At 43.1% G+C, this 22668-nt stretch overlaps 2 protein-coding genes across 12 annotated transcripts in view; one reads left to right on the top strand and one right to left on the bottom strand.

Annotated features, from left to right (window-relative positions):
* MCF2L2 (MCF.2 cell line derived transforming sequence-like 2) overlaps positions 1-22668 on the bottom strand; it is a 152139-nt gene that overhangs the window by 56944 nt on the left and 72527 nt on the right. For all 8 annotated transcript variants that reach the window (XM_063167213.1, XM_063167214.1, XM_063167215.1 and 5 more), the window contains exons 14-15: positions 22257-22360; positions 20779-20867 (exon numbers count right to left, since the gene is read on the bottom strand). In XM_063167213.1, the coding sequence (XP_063023283.1) occupies positions 20779-20867; positions 22257-22360 (193 nt within the window). The remainder of the gene's footprint in view (positions 1-20778; positions 20868-22256; positions 22361-22668) is intronic.
* On the top strand, positions 815-19603 carry B3GNT5 (UDP-GlcNAc:betaGal beta-1,3-N-acetylglucosaminyltransferase 5). Of its 4 annotated transcripts, XM_063167221.1 has the most exons (3): positions 1770-1909; positions 2464-2575; positions 15483-19603. In XM_063167221.1, exon 3 carries the CDS (start codon positions 15823-15825, stop codon positions 16957-16959), a length of 1137 nt encoding a protein of 378 aa, XP_063023291.1. In that variant the 5' UTR covers positions 1770-1909; positions 2464-2575; positions 15483-15822; the 3' UTR covers positions 16960-19603. The 4 variants fall into 4 exon arrangements, with proteins under 4 accessions (XP_063023289.1, XP_063023292.1, XP_063023291.1 ...); XM_063167219.1 differs by lacking the exons at positions 1770-1909; positions 2464-2575 and adding an exon at positions 815-916; XM_063167222.1 differs by lacking the exons at positions 1770-1909; positions 2464-2575 and adding an exon at positions 867-920.

Below are 22668 nucleotides of genomic sequence, written 5' to 3'. Positions count from 1 at the left end.
AATTTCTGTGAAGTCAATGATGAGGTCAGGAACTATTCAGATCAATCACAGTGATGTGAAAGAATTGGAGATACACAATGGGTTTGTGTTTGATATTTATAGACAGTGAGAAACCTATGATTCTGTGATTCTATAAAATTACACAAGGCACAGCATTGGAGTGGCTTTCCAAGTAAATCTGAATGCCATTTTTAACCCAGATTTTCTCTTTACAAAAGTTTGGCAAAAGTGTATTCAATGAAGGCACGTTCATAGCACTTTCTTTGGTTTGTTTTTTAAATACTTCTGTCCCAGTCCTACTGCCCATGGAGACTGACTCACTATCGGTGTTCTTCAATGAATCAGGCATTTCCCTCAGGCTGGTGTAAGGAAGTCACCAAGATTTGTGGGGAAGGTAGAAGAGAAAAAGAAACCCTAAATCATGCTTTTCACTCCTCTGAAGATTCTCAACAGCAAAGTGAGACAAACAAGTTCCACTGTTACAGACCTACAAACTAACTACGCAGCAATACGATGTTATTTGGCACCTGGGAGACTTAGAGGAGCAATTAGCTAAACTTTCACGGCGTCCCCTAAGAAACTTCTAAGACGTAAGTGCTTTAGAACTTTTAGCACATCATTTTTCTCAGTGTGAGTGTGAGCGCACGACAGAGTTTTCGCAGGTCGCACAGAGCGGTGTCACCGTGCCAGCTGCCGGGAGCAGCGCCGCGGGCGGGCCGGGTGTTGGCGAGCAGCGGGACGGCCGAGCCGAGCCGAGCCGGGAGCCCGGGCCGGGCGCGGGGAGCGCAGCGCAGGGGGCGGAGCCGGTGGCTCCCGGGCCCCGGAGCCCGTCTGCTGCCGGGGAGCGCCGTGGCCCGGCCCGTCCCTGCCGCCCGGGGAAGCCAGCGGAGGAGGAAGCAGCGCTGCGGCCCCTTCGGTAGGTGAGGTGCGGGGATCTCTCTGGGCGCCGTCCCGCTGCCCCTCGCGCTTTCTGAACTGGGAGCAGCCGGGCTCTTGGCTCCTCTGATGGCTCAAGCGAGTGCCGGGTAATTAAAAGTAGCGAAAATATTCGGGATTTCTAAATGGTATTTTTTCTCTGCCTGGCTTCAGGGATTGTAAGAGCTGGTCTGTTCAGGGGAGGAGGGTGTCTCACTTCTCCGCGTTTCAGGAATTGCGGTTCCCTGCTTTGGACAAACGAGTTTTCCAACTGCTTTGTTTCCAGGGTTTCGGTGCAGACCGCATCCATTATCGCCGTAGGCTCTTGCCCTTCTCCCGTCCTAAAGAAGGGTCTTGTTGGGGTTTGGGATTTCAAATTCCTGTGATAAACGAGACCCAAACTTCAGTGTAGTTTTGATGTCTGTTCTGCGTAACTTTTAGCAGATTCCCCCCAAACCTCTGATTGTGTGGCAGTCGATTATGTTAAAAAAAAAAAAAAAAAACCAGAAAATTTTCAGGCTTTTTGTGGTCCTTTCAGGGTCTTTCTCATGCCCTGAGCCTTGGAGGGAAAACTCGCGGTCGCTCGAGCATTGCGGTGAAACAACCCATTCAAAGGCGCGCCGTTTCCTCCCGCCCCTTGTTCCAGCAGCCCCTCCCGGCTTCCTATTCCTCCAAACTATTTTTTTTTTCTGCAGGAAAAGTGTAGGTATTTTTTTTTTTTCTTCTTCCACTGTTCCCACACAAGAAACTCGCAGATCCAGCTGGGAGTTTCTCCGCGCAGCCCAGCGTTGCAACACGGGGACGCGCCCCCGAGAGCGCCGGGGCTGCCGCCCGCCTGCAGAGCGCGGAACGTGGGCACGGAGCTGCCTCCTCCCCGAGCAGTGTTCGGGCACCCCGTAGGAAAAATCGGCAGAAGAAATCACATTAGGGAAAAGAGGGAGAGTGAACGATTTCGAAAAGGGCGTTTGCGCGAAGCAAAGCTTGAGGGAAAAAAGTATCTTTTTTTGTCTGTGCTCTTGGCCAAGCTGCGGAGCTCCGGAGGGGGGAGGCTGGCGGCAGGGGGTGTGCGGGGACGGGCCCGCCGGCTCCCGCCTTTGTTCCCCCGAAGGGGCGCCCGCAGCCGCATGGCTGGAAGCTGCTCCCGGCCTGCCGCCCCTCCCAGGCCGCTCCCGGGCTCCGCGGGTGCTCCGGGGCACGGGGGAAGGCGCGGTGGGGAGGATCTCCATCACTGAGCTGGGGGCTGAGCGGCTGCCGGGAGGCGGCAACAGCCAGCGGGGGAAATCCCCGGGGGACAGCGGGGTGTCCTGCAGCCCGCGACTTTCCCGGTATGTTCCGTTCTCCTGGGTTCCGAAGGTTTCGGGAGAGCTGGGGATGCCCTTGTTGTCGCGCCGGGAGGCGGGCGCGGGGCAGAGCCGCGGGTTCGGCCGGGCTGGGGTGGCGGGACCCCAGGAAAGGGAGAACCGCAGAGCCTCATCCGCCCTGCGGAGAGCACTGAAAACACCTGAGCTCTTGGGGAGACAGTAGCTTCGTTAACTGCTTCTGCGCAAGATCTTGGAAGTACCCGAGATGGGAGATGCCGGTGTGAGCAACTACATGGAGTGCAAGACAATGATAAGAAGCCCTGTAACTATCTTGACTCGGCAAGGCAGCGCAGAACTCGGTACGTGCTGCAGCATCCTCAACTCGGAACCACCCAGGCGCATGCCTGAGGATCTCTTAGCAGCAGGGTTGAAACTACCAGGGCAGCTGTTGAATCCTGGTTTGTATGATGCTGTCTTGTCTCAATTCTCATCGGTACTTGCATTTCTTCTAGCAGTGTGAAAGGGAAAGGGTCTAGAAAAGGAACGGATTATTTTTTAAAAGGAAAAATAGCTGCAATCTAAGGTGTTTTTGTTGAATAGGGCAGGAGACAGCCACTGTTGATAACAGCTACGGAATATTCTAGCAGTACTCCAGAAGCCTGGACTGTCACATAGAGCTGTGTGTTGCTCTGGTATTATGGAAGTTACTGGTTGTTTTTCCCAGAACTAGTTTCACAGAAGTCCACCATCTATTATATACAGAAATGTAGTATTGCAGTAAAAATGTGGGCTTTTTTTGCAGATAAGGGTTTTGGAGATTGTTTGCTTGTTTTCCGGCTTAGAAATTCACTCAGTGGTTGTCTTCCACTGAGTGAAACAAAACTGTATCACTTTCTGCTTTCTCCGAGATCCCAAATTATTGAGAAACAAACTGGTTGCTCCTGCTGCCCAAAGCAGCAGTTGGGACAATCTCTCTGACATCTGGCCAAACTGGAGGAGTGAGTACTGATGCTTGGAATGGTAATTCACCTACAGATTAGGGAGAAGCATGTGGAAAACCCTGCAAGTCATGGCTTATCACTGGAAATGCCAGTGGCTGATGTGTTTGGTGTCACTCTGCACCTAATGTTACAGCATCCAGGATGTACTGAGCGTTGCCTCTGCCATGGTTTTATCCCTCTGCACCTGAGCAGTTGTCTAGGTAATCCTCCACCTTGAAGATGTTGATTACCAGAAGTACAGAAGTACTGAGGGGGTTTTGTTGTTGGGAAAGCTCCCTGTGGCATTGCTGTTACTGCAGTGGGTCTGGCTGGGAATTGGGATTGGCAGAAAGAGGTGGAGGGAACCAGAGCGTGATGGATGAGCATTGCACTACTGTGATGGATGAGCATTGCACTACCAGCTCTTCCTTCCACATGGCACTTGCAGAGTTTAGTCAGATACCTTCCTTAGCTTCCTAGGATGTGCACATCTCAAGTGAGGCTATCTCACTATTCAGCAGACCTCAGTAATAACTAATCTTTAAATTCCTGTGGAAAGCAGCGTGGCCCACCTCTTGTCAGGTTGGTCAGAAGTGAAAGCAGGATTTTTCTCTGTGCTCTCAGCCCTCGATTAGCTGTGTTTTTGTAAGGAATATGAAACAGAGGAAGGATGAACTTTCTGCTACTTGACTTAGTTAACTAAAGGATGCTTAGTCTAACTTTGCACTGTGCACCAGACTGTGCAATCCATGTGTTTTACTGTTAAAACCACACAAACTGCTTTCACTCAAAGTGCTTTCTTCCTTGTAACTTTCCTGACTTTCCAGTAACATATTTAGTCACTACATTTTTAGTAGGAAGCCTTCTAGTGGGTAATAAGTGTGGCAAAGGTACCATACCTACGACTAATTGTTTGCTGAGGTTCCAGCTGCTTTGTCAGCTAGCCCTGAGTAAAGTCCTGTGGTAACTACAAATACTGGCTTTCTAGTGCATTGTTCTCCAAGTTCAACTTTCTAGAACGGTCAGGCTTCTTTAGCGACATCTTTGCTTCTCCTTCTTGAGTCATCCTTAAGCCATCCCTGCCCTGCAAGCCTCTGGTCCCATCTTTGTAGCTTCCTTCTGCAGTCCATGTGGTTCTCTCTCATTGAATTGCATTTGTAGTTTCTACTTGACTCCGTTCCACTAAACTGTCCTCACAGCAGCTCCTAATCAGGTGCTGTGTGTATGCAGGTGCTGTAGGTAGTTTGTTACATTCTTGGCCTTATATTAGTCTTGCAAAGAAGTGTCTCTGTATATACACACATATATACAACAGACATGCATTTTTATATATGTAAAAATATTCTTTTACTGGCTCGAGATGTTATTGACTAATGTCATCTATTATCCCTTTCTCCTAAGCTGAGACAAGCACTTCTGCTTAAATGCAAATGCACTGGTTCCTTCATTTAATTTACAAAGACTGTCACGTTGGAAAAATCTCACTCCTTATTAAACACACTGGGAATGTTCAGCAGCTCCTTTGTTTGGCTTTTCTTATCTGATTTGCATCTTGAGGAACTCTTTGGTTAGGCCTCCGTTTTGTGGTTTGTTGTGGCTGCTTGCTAGCAGCTCTCAGGGAGGGCACTTGAGCCGTAGTGATCTGGAACTGCAGGATGCTGTTCCTCAGCGGCTGCAGCTCTGTGTTCCTCCCAAGTGCATGGGGTGGAGAAGGAGAGGTGCTTTGCTTTGCTTTGCTTTTCTGCCATGAGCCTGTGCTCGTCCCGCTCCCCATATTTAATAACAAAGAAGAGCAGGCGAGTATCTCCTTTTCAATCCCTGCCCTTGTTGCATTGCAGAAGAGGCTGTATAAAAGCCAAAAGTCTCCTTAGTTCCCACAGAAGTAGGAGAGGACTAATGGAATTCATCCCACCCCGTTTGCAGACAGGCTTAAACAAAGTCTTGCACCGCTATTATCCCAGCCAATCTGCAGCTCCTTTGTATATGCTGATAGTTCTCGATCCACATTATCCTAAAATCTGAAATGCTTACGTCTTTCTGGCTGGCTTGAGGCAATCATGGACACCTCGAATATGCATGTGGAAGTCTTCAGTACTGAATCTGGTTTTAAATTTTCAAAGAACTATCAGTTTGTTATGTGAAATATGCGACTGTCTTGAAAACTTTAAAATGGGCAAACCACATGAGAACCTTGAAATTTTTGTAACCATACAAAATAATTGAAATGAAACATTTCACTACTGAACTAATGGAAAAGAATAGCTGGATAGGTGAATCCAGATGTCATAGAAGTGCCAAATCAGTGGTGAAGCGTTATACTCTGGTCTTTTTTGGTGGCCGGCTCCTCAAGTACACTTATAATAGCAAACTTTGCTTATATAACCTTCTCCCCTAACTGACAGCCCCTTCCCAAGAAGTGGGATTTTTTATACAAATAGAGATTGGAGAACATGAACCTTACAGGTTTGGATAGTGCTTGTTTGTTTAGGAGTTTGGTTACTCAAACTATCGCCCGTGCCTCTTTCTTCAGTTTCAATGCTACAACTATTTTGGGCTATTCTTTGCTCTGTGAAAACTGTGAATTCTTTCAGAATTAAAGGCTGGAAGTTAGGAGAAATGAACAGTCAGATGTGTTCCTATTTCTGGAAAATGATTTGCCTCAAGTTAGAGTGACTCTTTAGTTGAATTTAAGGTGCTGTAGGTGTAACTTTAATTTTAAAATAGTTAAAAATGTAAGTTCTTTAACTTCTGCTAGTATATCTTGAATGACTGGTACTTCATGCTTTTATAGAAAATGTGTGTGTGTATATAGTATATATAAACTTCACATTTACACAGCATCTGCAGAGTTTTATCAAATTACTGCTGAGCTACCCCAAATGGTAATTAATCTCTCAAGAAAATAACTGCAGTACAAATGCTAAACAAGAAATGAATGCGTGATTGGACAGGCTGATTGCTTGATTCAAATAGATGCATTTCCTATGAATGAAAGAAGACAACTCACTAGATGGGATTATGCAAGAAGCAGACAGGGTCATTCACAACCTTTCTCTTCCCTCAGCCTCGAGCAGAATACAGCATTTCTCTCTTTCTGCTCAAGTGCTGGTGGTAGCTATGCACAGCAGCGAATGGGAGGGGGTGAGGATGAACAAGAGCAGGCTCTGTTCAGAGCCAAAGAACAGTGGCAATGACTGTCTCTTCTTAAGTGCATGTATGTCTGTGGGTGTACAGAAAGATGGAGTGGCTTGGGCAATATTTGCTCTTGGTGATCTCAAGAGGAGGCCTCGGAAGTGTTGTGGTAGTGGCAGCTCCACTGCATTCATGGGAGGGAATGAGCCATTAGGGATCATCTTAAAGAGGTTCTCTTCCTCATTATCATTAATCAGAAAGCTCATTTCTTATAATTAATTTTATATGCACATGCATCCTTAGATGTTGATAGAAGTATTGTTTTTCTCCACAGAGCAGCTTCCTTTCTAGGCTGATCCTATAGTTTAAATTACCAGACCTGTATGCATAAGTGCATGGTGGATTCAGTGTAGTGTTGGACCTTGTGCTTGCTGGGTGTGTGCATGTGGTGGGGAAAACATGGCCTTGAAACTGCAGACCTGGATATCTCCCTAACAACCAGCTATGTTCCTGGTTGATGAAGAGTTTTTAGTTGGTTCTATGAAAGGATCTTAGGATGGGAATGAGCACTAGTGTTCTGCAACCCAGCTTCCTCAAATTCTTGTGGATGTGCTTTGCAGGTTACAAGCAAACCTGAAGATTTGTCTCCCTGGGCTCTACTTGTAGGTTTGGGGAAGGATTTGAAGCAGAAAAGAGTGATGCAGGACTCATGCTCAGTTGTCTATAGAGCATAAATGGTGCCTGGATGGTAAGTAAGCAAGAGACTTAGCTGAGTTGAATGAGCCATGCTTAAGAGAGCAGCTGAGATGATTTGGGAAGTCTTGATGGGATGGTGTTCTGCTATGTGGACTCAAGAGTTCACCTCTGGTCTGTGCTAACTTCAGTGCAAAACAGAGTTAATCTAATAGAGCACTAAGAAAACCCACCAGCTCCCACACCCTTCAAGTTAACCAGCATATTTGACATTTTTAATTTCAATATGTTTTATCATCACTGGTCTAACTAAAGGAGAAAAATACAATAATTTTGCACAAAACACTCTGCATCCTAATCTAAAACTGAACTTACAAATTCTAATTTGTCTGTCTTCCTGCCTCAGTGCCTACATTGTAGTGGCCCATGCAATATCCAAGCTCTTGCTGCAGTGTGGGACATCCATTTGGACTTTGATGCTGAATTAGGTTAATAGGCTACAGTATTGTCTGAGGAAGAGGGATAGACTGGGAAGCAGATAAGAGAATATTTACTCTGAAATGAAAATCTTAAAACCTAGAAATGGCCATGGTACAATGGTGTTAGCCTTTGGTTTAAACAAGCCCTTCACACACTTCTAAGTCACTGCATTATTTATAAGTATTCTTACTGGGCAAAAGAAAGGTTTCTGAGAGGCCCCTAGAAAGGCAGCTTGAACTAGTCTCACAGTTAGTTGTGTCAGTCTGAAACTTGACTTCCTATTTTAGTTTGGTGGTTAGCATGGAAAAAGTCTGCTTCAGATAGTTGTTCAGCTTGATCTTCTGTTCCTGCAGACTGGAACAGAAATCACCTTGGGTTTGTGGGGAAAATAGGCAGGAAATAACATCTCTAAACCAAGCTGCAAATAAATATTTAAATGGGTTTACTTAAAACAGGCACCTGAAACAATTATTGATTGGGTGGGGCCCTGACGTTGCAGCTCTTCAACTGAAACATGCTATGAAACAGGGACATTCAGTATTTATGCCTAACTAGGGAATTTTTAATTTATTATCTTCCAGTGTTGAGTTTTATACTGGACCCTTAACTGCTTGATATTTCACAATTACTTTCTCTAGTATGGGGAAAATAGTTTTCTTCAATGTTCAGCTCAAAGCACCCCATGTTTAATGGGATGTCCTTGCAAGATTGTCTGCAATCCACTTTTGTAAAGAGGTGGATACACTGGTGTGAGATAGAAAGTAGTGGTGAGCCCTTTGTAATGCCTCTTGTGGTCCTTGCCCACTTTTGCAGGCAAGCTGTGTTTATAATATCCTGGGAGTAAGTGATATTAAAATCACTAGAAAATTCATTCAACCACTTGCACAGAAGCTTCCAGATAAGATTCCAAATATGAACAGAAATGATCTACTGTTAGATGGAGAGGGAGGTGACTCTCCAGAGGCTATAGTAATGGGGTAACATTAACAGCTGCAGTTAGTGTACTCTACCCCTTTGCTACCTCTTTCTCTTGGTGCATGGGAGTAGAAAGGAATGTGTGCCAGAATCATGTCTTTAAATTCTGGCACTGTGAAAGTGAACTTACATAAATTCAGACTGCTGCTCAGTGCATCATTAGAGCTCACTGCTGCCAAAACAGATGTGGTGGGTTGTGAAAAAGGTGCCACTACACCCTTTGTAGCTGAGTCTCAAGAGTTCTGACTTGTCTGTGTGGAAGTTGAGTGCTTAACTTAGTCCCTCCTCTCAGAACATGAGGACATATGGCCTCAGTCATGTCACTGACAGAGAGAAACTTCAGAATATTATCCTTACTGTCAGTGAAAGAACAGGCTTTTTTTACCTCATCTGCTGCATGTCAAGCAAAAAAATTCATGTTGGTGCTTGTGCATTTTATGCAAAATCCCTTGAACTAAATGACTCATGTTTTGGAGACTCATTCTGGAAAATGCTGTCCTTCTTTCTAGCTTGTATGGGGAAGAGTCTGCAGTGGATATGGGAGGTTAAAACAACTGAGAACTGCAGGCTAATGTAGACAGATGCTTGAAAGATGTGGTCCTGCTCCTCTCCTGCCATCTCCATAGTGGCTGTTTTGGACAACTAATTTTGATAAAGGCCATTTAAGAAGGCAAATCTGTCATTTCTGGCAGATGTCTCCATTTGCATTGGCTTGTAGCAGCTGGGAAGTCAACTCATTTTAGGGGAAATCATTTCTATTTTTTCACTCAATAGTGGAAAATTAGAAGAAATAATTCTCTTTTTTTCCATCCAATAGTTACAGTAAGCGCAAAACCTCTGTAGAAATGAAATCTCTATTGGCAATTAGCTGCTTCCTGGCAGCGCTGAGCATTTACAACCTGTTTCTCCTTCCAGCCCTGAAGGAATTGAACAGCTTTACTCAATTGCCATCTAAAGCTTTACCATCCTTTTAATTTCTCTGCCAATATTGCTCAGCCATTGCAAATTTTAGCCATCAGTGAGAATCAGCAATTGGGCACAGCTTCAAAAGCTCATTTTTCTAGGTAGTGTTGAAGTTATTCTGATACAGAACTTCCCTGGACAAAGTGCTGTGCTTCAATGCCCATTGTTTTTAATAAGGGGATTCCTCTTGACCGAGCAATTTCAGGATAATTTAAGGAGTTTGTGTTTTGGAAAGTGTTGGATGTTTGCCTTCATGGAAAGTCAGGTGTCTGTTCAACCTGAGAAGTCCTCAACACATACACAAGGAGCATGTAAGAATGCTGCTGTACCATCCCAGGAAACTGTACCCTGACTAGGAGCTGCAGGCAAACTCAAGAGCTTGCAGGTGAAGCCTGCATTGAAAGTTACAGAAGATGGATTATATGTTCTTGAAACAAAATTTGCAAAGCTACTGTCAGTCATTGCTGCATTATGTTCCTTATTGATGCAACATCTGGGACCTGATCCTAAACTTTTCACAGATCTTTGGAGCACAGGACTGATTTTTTTGATGTTAATTCCATTGCCATTGTGACCATGTTTTCCTAAATACTTGTCTGAATAGGCTTCCATTTCTCAGCGATTTGGACAGAACAAGGTGTAACAGGGGAAGTCTTTACATTTTTGAAATTATTTTCTTTGCAGGCTGTTTGTGACTTTTCCTCTTGGTGCTTGCAAACCATGTAGGAAGGCAGCTTTAGCTAACCAACTTACTGCATCTTTTTTTCCTAATGTGACCATCTGTCACTATGGCAGGAAGTCCCAGAAGTGCCAGGAACTGTTCTTCATTTTGTGGCACAGCTCACATAAAAGAAGAACCTGAAGATTAATATATAAATATTAATAAGAAGAAGCTTAATATAGAAGAAGTTTTTAAAAATGGGAAGTGAAGGAGGAGGACATAGGCCTGGGAAGAGATGACAGATAACATGACTTGTGAAGACATGTCAGCAACAGAAAAACCATCAGAGGAACCTGGGTTACATAATCTTGTAGCTAAAGCTGTAAGCAGCAAAGTCCATTCAGGATTTGCCCCCATTAACTTAGACTTGTACTTTCATCATCTTCAATTACTCAATCATAATGAAAAATCTTGATAAACTTGTGTTTTTATGGCTTGATGAGTGAACATGACTAGATTTCCTTTGGACTTTGGCTGTAAACAGTACATAATCAATACTAGAGACGGGAGAGTCCAATTTCACAGGAATTATAACTGTTTAAATTGCTTCAAACACAGCAAAAAAGGTTTTGAATTCTACTTCTCAAATAAAACTCTGAAACATATCAAGACATGTTCTTTGGACCCCATAGCCCCTTTCTAAACAGATTTTGAAAGCTTCAAGAAAATCCTAAACACTCTTTTCAGGATTACATCCTTATACTAGGCTTGACACATCTCTCTGAATTTAAAGCCAGGCAGTGATAATCTTGGCCCATGCAGCTTTAACTGCAACATATCTGCCTCTGTCACCTCTGTGGCTGGGCACATTCCTTTAGTGCTGTAGAAGTGGAGTTGCAGCTTAGAGGACATCTCATGTCACATCTCACATCAGGATGGAGCAAGCAGGATGGAGTGCAGCTGAAACAGGAGCTGAAACACATCTCTACAATGTGCCTTCTAACCTGGGCACCCACTCCAATGTCAAACAAGCTGATATGGAGTAGCTCGTGTGACAGAACTACCCTGACCTTAAAGCAAAAGCCGGTCCTAGGGCTTCAAAGTTTCTGCGGTACCAGAGCCTGGCAGTAGCCTCAGAATTGCAAAGACTGAAAGCATTCGATACAAAGTTACATCTGGTTCTACAAAAGGAAACCCTTGAGTCCTATTGTGCACTTAGGTTAGGCGCAGGCTGACCTCAATTAGCCACTTCCTGATATTTCCTTCAGGGATTCAGCAGGTTGCTTTTGGAGGGTAAGAGGATGGGAGGAGCTGAATTTGGATTATTGAGCAACTATATCAACTCCAGAGCTGTTGCAAGCTGTGGAAAGTTGGTGTGGTAAGGATGAGAGGGCAGAGTTACTGTGAGGCTGTCTCCAAAAGCCAAGGACAAAACATGGACATAGAAAGCAGCAGCTCTTCAGATTAATTCTGTTTGGAACTAGGTAACAGTTGAGGTCTTCTGAACTTTCACCAAGAGTTGCTGATATGAAAGGGCCAGCTGTTACCAGTTGATTGTAAAAAATGGTTCTAGTTAGAAGAGTGTTTCCTGGTATATCCTGGCAAAGCCACTTGTGACCTGACCTAATCTTCTGTCCTAGGTGGGAAGAGTGAAAAATAACTATACATTATGATCTTTGTCCTAAAATGTAGGTCATGCCAGGATGTGGTGTATTGAAGCCCAGCTTGCGTATGGTACCACATGACAAAATCTGTAGCTGAGAGTTTTGAGATGTTCTCTCTGGGCAGTCTTAGTTGGTCTCATGGGTTTTGGTTTTTATCAGGGTGGTGTTAGTTGGAAAAAAAATCTCCACGTTGGGTGTCTTTGTGTAAACATTGTCTCTTCGTGGTTCTTCCTGTGAGGGTCTATGCCTCTGGTGTCTCATGTCTAGAGTGTCCTTAGGGTGTGTCTTGTCTGTCTCTCCTTAGTTGACATTCCAAAACTGTTCTACTTCTATCCTGAAATAAATTTCATACTGACTTTTTTCAAAAGTCAAAGTAGGTCCCTAAGGATTTGCTTTTCCATAGTGGTCACTCTACAAACTATTGAGTTTGCAAGTCAAACTATGCCAGCTCCTCTTTCACCCTAGAATATACTCCAGGTGCAAAACACAGAACAGTGAACAGTTGCTACAATGAGTCATGCTTGTGGAAGTACTGAAAGGTTAAATAACAAACTCCTTTAGCAAAGACTGGACTGCTACAGGATAGCAAAAGCCTGTAACACTTGCAGCTGGGGGAAATACCACACGCAGTTCTAATCTTAAATCTGCCAGAAAGAAAGGCAGGTACAGGAACTGTTTATGGATCTGTGGCTCTTGCAATCTTTCTCCACTGTTAGAGTGGATCTAACAGCTTTCAAGCCACAAGCAAGAAAATGCACAACAAGAGGAAAAACTTAATAATCTTAATTATGGTCAGAAAAATGACTGTCAAGCACAGTCAGTTTTATCTCTGTTCCATGGTGTTTCCTCTTGCTAGGGAGAGTACATTGATGAGTTGGATTGCTTTCTTTTCCTGGAATGATGAAATTTGAGTAGCAGCAAATAGCACCTGTGGTGTCTCAACCTGTTTTTCGGTTAAGGGAAGGACAACATGACTAAGTCCAAAGGTTGGGTCTTGTAAATGGATTATAAAAATTTCTGACAATCAAAGAGACTCTACTTGTGCATTTCTACCTTCAGTGCACATCTCCATGCTTTTTTGGAGGGAGATGGGCAAGTAGGTATAGACCTTCTTAAATTTCATCAGTATTGCACATCTATAGTTGCATTTTAAAGTTTTACCTGAGAGGTATTTTTCTGAGGAGAATTCTGAACAAATTTGTTTACTAATGGTTCATCTAATTCCACTGAACTAGAACAAGGAAATGACAACCAGACTGTTCCAGCGCTTAGCCAGTTAATTTTATGGCTTTTTTTTTTCCTCATAGGAAAAATTTATGTTCTCTTTCCAGCATCCCTGACTTCAGGAAAGGGTGCTAGGGAGCAGAAAACTGAGTCTACGCATGCCTATTGTCCCTTGCTACCTGCTCCATATTTAAAGCTATTTCCATGATGTGTTTTGTGGTGGATTTTTTTTTTGGTGGGTGTGTGGGTTTGGTTTGAGTGTTGTTGGTGGTTTTGTTTTTTTTTCTGGAGACTCGTTTTTTTCCCTAGTGGGGAATAACTGTCATGTAGGTTAGTTTCACTGCAAGCTTGCAGTGACCATGTCCTTTTTATCTGTGGTGTTGACTGTTGTCTCCTTTTACCAGATGGCTTTGGCTTTTGCAGACTGTTTCCCAAACTTCTTATCCAAGTGTAATCTAAAAAAGTTTTATTTGGTGATGAGTATCCCTGTGTTTACCAAGGTAAACTTTGCTTCAGGTGGTTAAATAGATTGCCTTGTGCTCCCTTTGCTTTCAGTCCTCTACTTTAAGTTCATCATGATGGCAGTGAACAACCTGCCTCCCTGGTAGCTTCAAACCTACTCCTTCAAAAGGAACCACCAAAAGTTGGGATTTCTATAACACTCCAGCTTGTCTGCATCCCTGTGCTTCATCTGAAACAGGAGTAAGCTTTGCAATAGTGTTCTATTGTAAAGTTGCTGAGTTTATAACTCTGAGGTGCATTGTTTAACTTCATGTTTCCAAAATAAAAAGGGTTTAAACTGATACTATAAAAAGCGCTGACTGACTTTTATTCACCAAACTGCCCATACAGCTTTTCTGTTATGCATTACAATCTGCAATCCTCGGGTACACCAATGCATGGTTTCCATTTTGAGCAGCTGGTCCCCTTCTTGGAGCACCACAAAATTGCCCCAGGTATTCTTATCACTGTATACTCTGTTGTGTTCTCATCATGCTATTCTGGTTGCAAGACTTCAGATGGCTAAAACAGTCTCAAAATATTTGTGTTGTACATAACTTCTGACTTGAAAGTGATAGCTTGTGTTCTTTTGCTTCTGGGGTTGTTTCCATGCAACAAGTTCTTAGTTTGTGGGATATCATTCCTTATGGTGCTAGTCCTACACTTCTTGCTTGAACACTATTTTTGGCTTTTTATGGGATAAACAAGTAGTTGCTACTTCAGGCTGCTCTTGTTTATTATACAGCAGAGACAATTCTGGCTACAAAAAGCAAATTTTAATGTGCAGGGTAAGAAGGCTGAACTTGGGTGGTTTCTTGTGCTTTGGATTCTTCACTTAAACCCTGGCTGGTAGCAGAGACAGTAGCACTGTGAGTGGTGTCGAGAGGTGTACCTGTGGCGGGGGTGCCTAACGGGAGAGCCAGTGAGTCTGTGTGTCTGTCCGTGTGGCCCGGTAACTCGGGTGCCCGAAGGTGAGGGCTGGGAAGAGCCCATGTGTCTGTGTATCTGTGTGTCAGTCCGTGTGTCCCAGTAGCTCGGGTGCGGCCACACATGCAGAGTCTGTGTGTCCGTGTGTCTGTGTGTCAGTCCGTGTGTCCCCCTAGCTCGGGTGCCCGAAGGTGCAGGCACACATGCAGAGTCCGTGTGTCCGTGTGTCCAGGTGTCAGTGTATCGGTCCGTGTGTCGGTGCGTGTGTCCGTGTGTCGGTCCGTGTGTCCGTGTGTCGGTGCGTGTGTCCGTGTGTCGGTCCGTGTGTCCATGTGTCCGTGTGTCGGCCCGTGTGTCCGTGTGTCCGTGTGTCGGTCCGTGTGTCGGTCCGTGTGCCCGTCCCGCCCAGCCCGGGTGCCCTCAGGGGCCTGGCGCTAACGGCCGCCTCGCGCCCCTCAGCCGTTGGGCCCAACGGCCGCTCCCCTCAGGCCGGCGGGGTCGGGCGGAGCGGCGGGGCCGGCCCGGGGCTTGGCGGGCTCCAAGGTGCGGGACGAGGCCATCGCGGCGCCCCCACGGCTGATGGGGAAGGAGCGGTGCGGACAAGGCGGTGGCGGGGCGGGGACACGGAGCGCGGCCGGGCGGGACCCCGAGCGCTGGCCCGGCCCTCGCTGGCCGGGAGCAGTCGCAGGCTCCGCCCGGCTCCGGTCTCGGCAGAGGCCGGCCCAAAAGACAATTTATAAACCCCGCCGTTTGTAGCGCTCGGCGCTCTCCGGGCCTAAAGGAATTTTAATAGATTGTCATCTGCCGACTAACGATACTGGGGGTTTCTAAGAAAGAGGTTTCTGTGTCAGTCTCATCTCTCACTGGCCTCCACAAGCTTGCTCCGGGCGCTGACCGCCTCTGACTCGCTGCCAGTCGGCTCTTTTTTTGTTATTTTGAGGAGTGGGACAGACGTGTGTATGTGGTGATGGGCAGTGACTGAGAAGTCAGCTCATTTCCATGACCAAACCTAAAACCTAATGTGTTAATAACAGCTCACTTAAACTTTTCTCCTCTTCCCCTTCAGAATTGGCAGGTGTTCATCTTCATGAAGGAAAGAAACACTAGAAGTTCGGACTAGAGCTGGAGTGTTTGCTTCAAGATGCCCCAAAGGGAAAATACTCATCTGCAAGTCCCTTCTTTCAAAACTGCCAGTGTTCTTTCAATCAAAGAAAAACGTATTTTGAGAAAGATGACTTGTGAAGTCTGTGAACAAAGCTGTCTTCACAAGGATACCGAATGAAAGACATCATGCCTTACAAGGGACACTGGTCTTGAAGGGTGACACTGTGCTCTTAAAGTAAAACACAGGCACTGTAAAAACCCTGATCCTGAACAAGAATAAGGATTATAAAAACTGCATCAGAATGTTTGTTAGTCCCAGGAGAGTCAGAAAATGCCATTTTTTGCAGCTATGTGCCACTTGCTTCATACTGTGTCTCATGATTTTTTGGATACCGTTTGATAATCAAATTGTGAGCCATATGAAGTCCTATTCCTACAGATACCTCATAAATAGTTACCATTTTGTGAATGACAGCCTGTCTATCAGCAGGGATAACCTGAACAGGGTATCAAGCTACCAATACTTGATCAACCACAGAGAGAAATGTCAGCAGCAGGATGTCCTTCTCCTACTGTTTGTGAAGTCTTCTCCTGAAAACCGTTATCGAAGGGATGCAATCAGACAAACTTGGGGTGATGAGAAGTATGTTCGTTCTCAACTTAATGCCAACATTAAAACCCTTTTTGCTTTAGGACGCCCAACACACCATGAGCAGAAAACACAGCAGCAAAGAGAACTTGAGCTCGAAGACCAGAAATACCAGGATTTGATTCAGCAAGACTTCTTGGATACTTTTCACAATCTCACTCTTAAATTGCTTTTGCAGTTTAGCTGGGTGAAGGCCTACTGTCCTCATGCCAGGTTCATTATGTCTGCAGATGATGACATATTTATCCATATGCCAAATCTCATTGCTTATCTCCAAAGCCTCACGCAAATGGGTGCTCAAGATCTCTGGATTGGTCGTGTCCATCGTGGATCCCCTCCCATAAGAGACAGGAGGAGCAAATACTATGTTCCATATGAAATGTACCAGTGGCCCTCTTACCCTGACTACACAGCAGGAGCTGCATATGTAATATCAAATGATGTAGCAGCTAGAATCTATGAGGCTTCATTGACTCTGAATACAAGTCTTTATATAGATGATGTTTTCATGGGTCTCTGTGCCAATAAAGTGGGAATTGTACCACAATATCATGTATTTTTTTCTGGGGAAGGAAAAGCTCCATATCATCCCTGCATTTATAACAAGATGATGACATCTCATGGACACGTAGATGATCTTCGCCAGCTCTGGAAGCAGGCTACAGATCCCAAAGTTAAAGAGATTACTTCAGGGATTTGGGGTAGAATGTACTGCAGACTGGTCAATATTGTGCTTCTCTGTAAACTGTACTATGTGGACACGTATCCTTGTTCAGCTGCGTTTTCTTAATACTTGAATATCTGCATTGAAGATCCACTGAGCCAAGACAGAGCAACAACATTTTAGGTGTTTATCCAAAATGTATGTAAACATGGAAAGAGGTAAAATTTACACGTGAATACTTGGGGTGGGCAGAGGGAGAGGAAGAAGATGGTCCCAAGGTCCCAGATTCTGTTCAGAGACTTATTGGAATAGCTCTCCTGTTGTATTTGTACTTTTTATATTGTAGCCTGTTCTTTTACACTCTTCAAGGGATGTAAGTCTGGATTATAAGTGAACTATAATGGACTTGACTTCTAGACTTTGAAATGCTTGTTGAAAATACCTGTTTCTTTGAACTTGTCAGTAAGTCTTAATGGCCTTTATAAAAGCTATGTGAACTAAGGCATGTGGCAAAAAACCCCCTGTTATATCAGAATGGAGTAGACCTTTCAAAGCATGAGGAAAGTGTAACTTCTGACTTGATGAATGAGACTATCACAGTAGTTTAAGGTAGTGTCAAATATTCACCATTTCTCAGTGCTTCATATAAAGTCAGTCTGGACCTGCACAGCTGACAAATAGTGAGTGGTAGAAATGAAGCCCTGCTACAATTGTTTTCTCAAAGCTGCCTAAATCTTTGAAATAGGGAAACAGTATTTGGATGCCCTCTGACTTGGTGGTTAAATAACAAAGGAACCCCCTTTAGAACCTAAAGGTATAAAAAGCCAAATACCACTCATGTGACTTGTTGGGCTAATAGGTCTCTGTCTTCTGAAGACTGAATCAGCACGTTTAAGAAGTCCAATCTTTAATAAGCAAATAAGTTAAGTTAGTTTTCTTCTAATAATGCTTCTGTTTTCCAGTATTCTAGAAGTGAAAAGCAAGCAAAATTCCCCGGGAATGTTACTTAGAGCTAGGTAAAGCCTTAAAAAAAACAGAATTTCATGCTTGTACTAACAGAGAGGGAGGATATTTTCTGTACAAACTTTGACTTTGCATTGAAGGGATAGGGACATGGTGATTCACACAAACTCAGTACACAAATCATAATAACTAAAATATTTCTTCTGAAGTCAAAATTGTCTCTAAAATTTCAGGGTTGTTGGTGTCCATAAACTCCTGTACCTTGAATATGTCTCAACATTAATATCACTTGCAAAGGAACAAAATGCCTGGGCTTTGTAAGCCAAAAGAGAGCCAAGTGATGTGCAAACTGCAGCCCTTATGAGTTGTCCTGTGGTGCCATACAGATACTGCAGAGAACCAGAGCTGCAGGCTGCCTGCAGTCCTTGCACAGCTCAGTCATGGTGCTTCCACAGACTCTCAGGACAGATATCTTAGTTGCTAATTGCCAAACCTGTGACAGCTGTACAGGACTTGCTAGTTTGAAGCTGTGAGTAGTAAACTTGGTGTAACTAACTGCTACTGCTCTTGGAGCTGTGCTGCAGGTTTTCTGGTTTGAATGGATAATGGCATCTGTCAGTGCAGACAGAAGCCAGGAGTGAGCTTGCTGACTGTTCTCTAAGCTGTTCAGATGGAGGGTAGGTAGTTACTGGAGACAAGTCAAACATGTAACTTTCTATCACTGGTTTTGCAGAAGGAAGATAAGGTTCCTAACTGGTCCCAAATGTGGGGCATATAAAGAGCTGACAAAGAAATAATTTATCAGTGTCAGAACAACTGATGAGTATAACAGCTGTACTTCAGAAGGAACAAATCCAATTCCTTTCTTGCCTAAACAAATGGATAATAGTACTGGGGATGTAGATCTTTATAACCTGTTGCATACAGAGAAAATAAATGCACATATAGAGAAAGTATTGTATATTGAAGGAAAGCTGCTTCATCATATTTCTGACTTCTTGTGAGCCATTCAAATCAACAAAGCTGCACAGCAAAACTGCACTGCTAGAAAAGCCACCCTGTTCACTGAAGGGAAAGAGGGTCTTCATATGCAGTATGCAAGCAAAATGTGCTAGTAAGACTATAGTCTTCCAGCAGATCTACGTGTTGGGATTTGTTTTCACTCGTACTTGCAGAAGTAAGGCAATCTTTAAGTAGCTTTAACTAGCTAACATCTAAAACGCTGCTTAAATGTAGTTGCCATTATCTGAAAATCACCATTTAGACCATTGAAATACTTTGTTTTACAGTTGGTTTGAGCTTTGTTTGGATTGTTTCTTAATCTTAAAAGGGCCTTGATGTTTGTAGTATGCATTTTCTTTTGCTGCAGTGAAAAGAAGTTGCTTGTTGAATAAAAGGAAAGCATGAAGACACTCCTTTCAAAAAGTAGAAGAGACATAGAAAACTTCATATTTTCTGGTTCTAAACACAAATGAAGATTTGTACACTTCCATCAGGAATCTTTTTTAACAATAGTCTCAGTGCTCCAATGCAGGGCTGATAGGTTTTACTTCAAATAAAACTGTATTAGCCTGAATGGTCACTCCTCATTAAGAGTTTGACATTGTTGCACAGCATATTTAATGCTATTTTTTTATCTGTTTGTTTGGTTTGCATCAGTTTCCCTTTGATATTACTAATTTTTATACAAAATATTCAATATTTATTCTTAAACTTTGCTCTGTACCACAGAAAGACAGTTGTTTTGTAAAATTTGTTTTGAATAAACAGACTTATTTCTTTTAAAAAAACCTAAGAATACAGAAAAGATAAATATCTCTTGTTGCTTTCTTTGTAACTGATTGGATCAGTTCTGATACTTTTAAGTGTTGTTATGAATTCCCTTTTACAAGAGACTTCAAACTGCTCCTCTTTCCCCACCCCCTGATGTGTGCAAAAAGCAAAATTGGTGTTCCCAAGAAAGGAGAAAGCTCACAAATTTGTTTACCAAGCTTCTAGGTCTAAAGCTGTATAAAATTGCCAGGTATTAGAAGCTGTACCTGTTGTTAATGTTATAATTTCTATGTTCTCTTCAGGCAGCCGTTCCCCTGGAGATGTGTATCTGTCTACACAAGATTTCAGATCATACTTTGCACCTTTGGAAAAGTAGCTGATGGTCTGGGGACCAGACATGGTATTTTCATAGGGTATAATTAAATTCAGATAATTATGATTTGTCTGTCTCTCCAATTTGTCTGACATAATGTATCAAGTTAGAGTTTTTACAAATGGAGTCATTCGCATCAGGTAACTCCAGTGTAAAGACAGGGGCATAACTAAAGCACAAATTATATAAATGATAGTGAAGAAGAGAACAAAGGAAATGAAGTCAGGATTGTGGCATTTGGCTTCTTGCAGGGTTTTCTTGTGGGTTTTTTGTTTTCTGGGTTTTTTTTTTTTTTAATTGTTCCCTTTGGCCTAGAAACTGCAGTTCAGTTAAAACTGGGTTTGCTTGATACTTTTTGTTGGAGTAAGTCATTTAAGTATCTGGTGCTTTACAATGCATTGTTAATAATATTTTTCTCAAGCTTTTGCAGAAACTTGAGCTTGCAGTTAAAAATCCCAGAAGCCTCTGAGAGGTATATAGTCAAATGTGAATATTCTGAACATTATGAGAGGATCTTTTAACAGCAGGGGTTTTTTGTAAATACATGCAAGGCTTATTCTAATGACTTCTTTTCTCACATCTTGTAATTAATGCTTCTAAGAGGAAAAAACCTGCCAAAAAGCCCCAACATGAACAAAAGATAACTCTTATTTGCTTTTCCATCTGATAGACTCAGTATAAATGTATGGCTGTAAGCATTTCAGTGACTTCATTATTGCTAATTATTTATTAATCTTGGTGAACTTCAAAGAGGTTGTAGAGAATGTACTACAAATGCAGCAATTTGCATTCTAAGAAGAAAAAAAATATATAGTGGTTGATTTGTGCAGCCTTACCTCCTTCTTGTTGACAAGTTCTCATCACTTTCACTGGTCACCAGGACTCTGCTGGATCCTCCTTGACTGGCTTCATGCATCACTTCAATCTGAATGAGAAGGACATGTTAAAACTGAAAATACTTAATTGCTGATGCTTTTATTTAGAGAACTTTAACTCTTTGAAAGAATAAAAATCAGATCCTACCTAACCTAAAAAGTCATTAGACAAGTTCAAATAATTGAATTCTTGATGTGCAGAAATATCTCCTATTTATATTCTCCATCTTTGCTCAGTGTTGGCATGGAGGCATTCCTTACTCCAGGCAAAGTAATTATATTCTTGTACCACAGAAGGGGAATTATCTCCTTGTGTAGATAATTATGAGCATAATAATCTGTTCCTTAGACTCTGGAAGACTATTTTTTCATTTCCTGTCTGAAGCCAACCCAAAGACTGCACATTTCCAGAGTTCTTTGTAGAATGCCCTGTGGAGAAATGTGGGAATCCTCCGTGTGCCTCTGAGAAGTGTCAGAGTCCCAGCAGCAGTGCTGGGTGAGGCAGTGCTGGGCACAGGGACTGTGCAGAGCCCGTGCCCAGGCTGCAACAGAGCTTTTGCACAGCTCCAGTGTTTGTTTTGATAACACTCTCACGCTCCCTTGTCCGGTCTTGCAGAGTTGGATCATTTCAAGTGCTCTCCAGGCCATTTTCAAGAAGGCTTTTCCTCCTTTTGCCTGCAGTTTTAAGAGCAGCAAGCATTACTTGCACTTACTGAAAAGCCAGTCTATTCAAATTCAGTTAAACAACCCATCTGCTGAGTTTGCTGTTAATCCAAGCCAATATCTAAATCCCAGCAGAATCCAACTTCCTGAGCACTTTCATTTTCAAGGGCTGATTCTTACATTCTATATTGCTAAATTATTTAGCTGGTTGATGATAATGATGGAATCCAGTAATGAACTATCCTCATCTGAACTATTATCAGAACAATGGGAGCATAGGGAGGGGGCATAATTGCAGTGTAGTCATGGGAAGTGGATTTAAAAATTAATGGATGTTTTATAAAGCCTATACCACACTGCTGCATACACCTAACTATGTGGGAGAAATGCAACTGATTACTTGCATTACTGATGAGAGTAAAACTAATTCAAAAGTCACTTTCTGTGAGTTTAGCCAAAGGGGACACCACCTGTATGTTCCTGCTGGCAACTGTTCTGTGCTTATTGCTGAAGTTGTGGGCTATGCTGGCCATTTCAGAAAATGAACAGCATTTAATTTTTGCTTTCAGCTTCAGAGGAATAAAGATGAAATGTATGAACAGGCCAGGGGTGTGGATAACAGACAAGTTGGGTTAAAGTAGCTTGTCCTTATCAGAGAATTAAGTTAGCAATGCTCCAATTTTTTTTTTAATTCTAAGTATAGATATGTAAATATATTTATGAGGTTTTGAGTTCTCTCACAATATGAGATGTCCCCAAATTACAAGTAATCCTACCTTAATTCCACCTTTTGTCTTCTTAATGCTTTTCTTTTTTGATAAGTCTACTTCAGAAACAGTCTTTGGAGGGCAGGAAATTTCTGTAGACCTCCTGTTGGTAGCTGAAAGAGTAAAAAAGAAAGTAGAATTAGAAAATGTGCTAAAAGTTAAAATTCTACTTCCTAATGAAAGCAATGAGCAAAGGAGTAAATGAGGCCTGGCTTAGAGAACTGAGCTGTGCTGGAGCAGTGATGGACTGGGTGGAACAAGGAATAAATCCCCTTGTTCAGTGCTGCACTGTCTCAAATTGGCATCTTCAGCTCCACACTGAAAGGATTGCTCTGGTTTGGCTTCCCCTGGGAAAAGCATCTTTAGGACAGCACAGGTAAATGTTAACCAGCTGTACCAGCTTGTACCAGCTTGGGTAATT

The sequence above is a fragment of the Melospiza melodia genome, chromosome 12 (assembly GCF_035770615.1).
Source record: "Melospiza melodia melodia isolate bMelMel2 chromosome 12, bMelMel2.pri, whole genome shotgun sequence".
NCBI classification, from domain to species: domain Eukaryota; kingdom Metazoa; phylum Chordata; class Aves; order Passeriformes; family Passerellidae; genus Melospiza; species Melospiza melodia.
The sequence above is the reverse complement of the archived record's forward strand: the minus strand, read 5'-3'. Positions and strand labels throughout refer to the sequence as shown.

Coding starts and splice junctions, on each gene's coding strand:
- B3GNT5 (XM_063167219.1), top strand. CDS start 15,823: ATGTTTGTTAGTCCCAGGAGAGTCAGAAAATGCCATTTTTTGCAGCTA.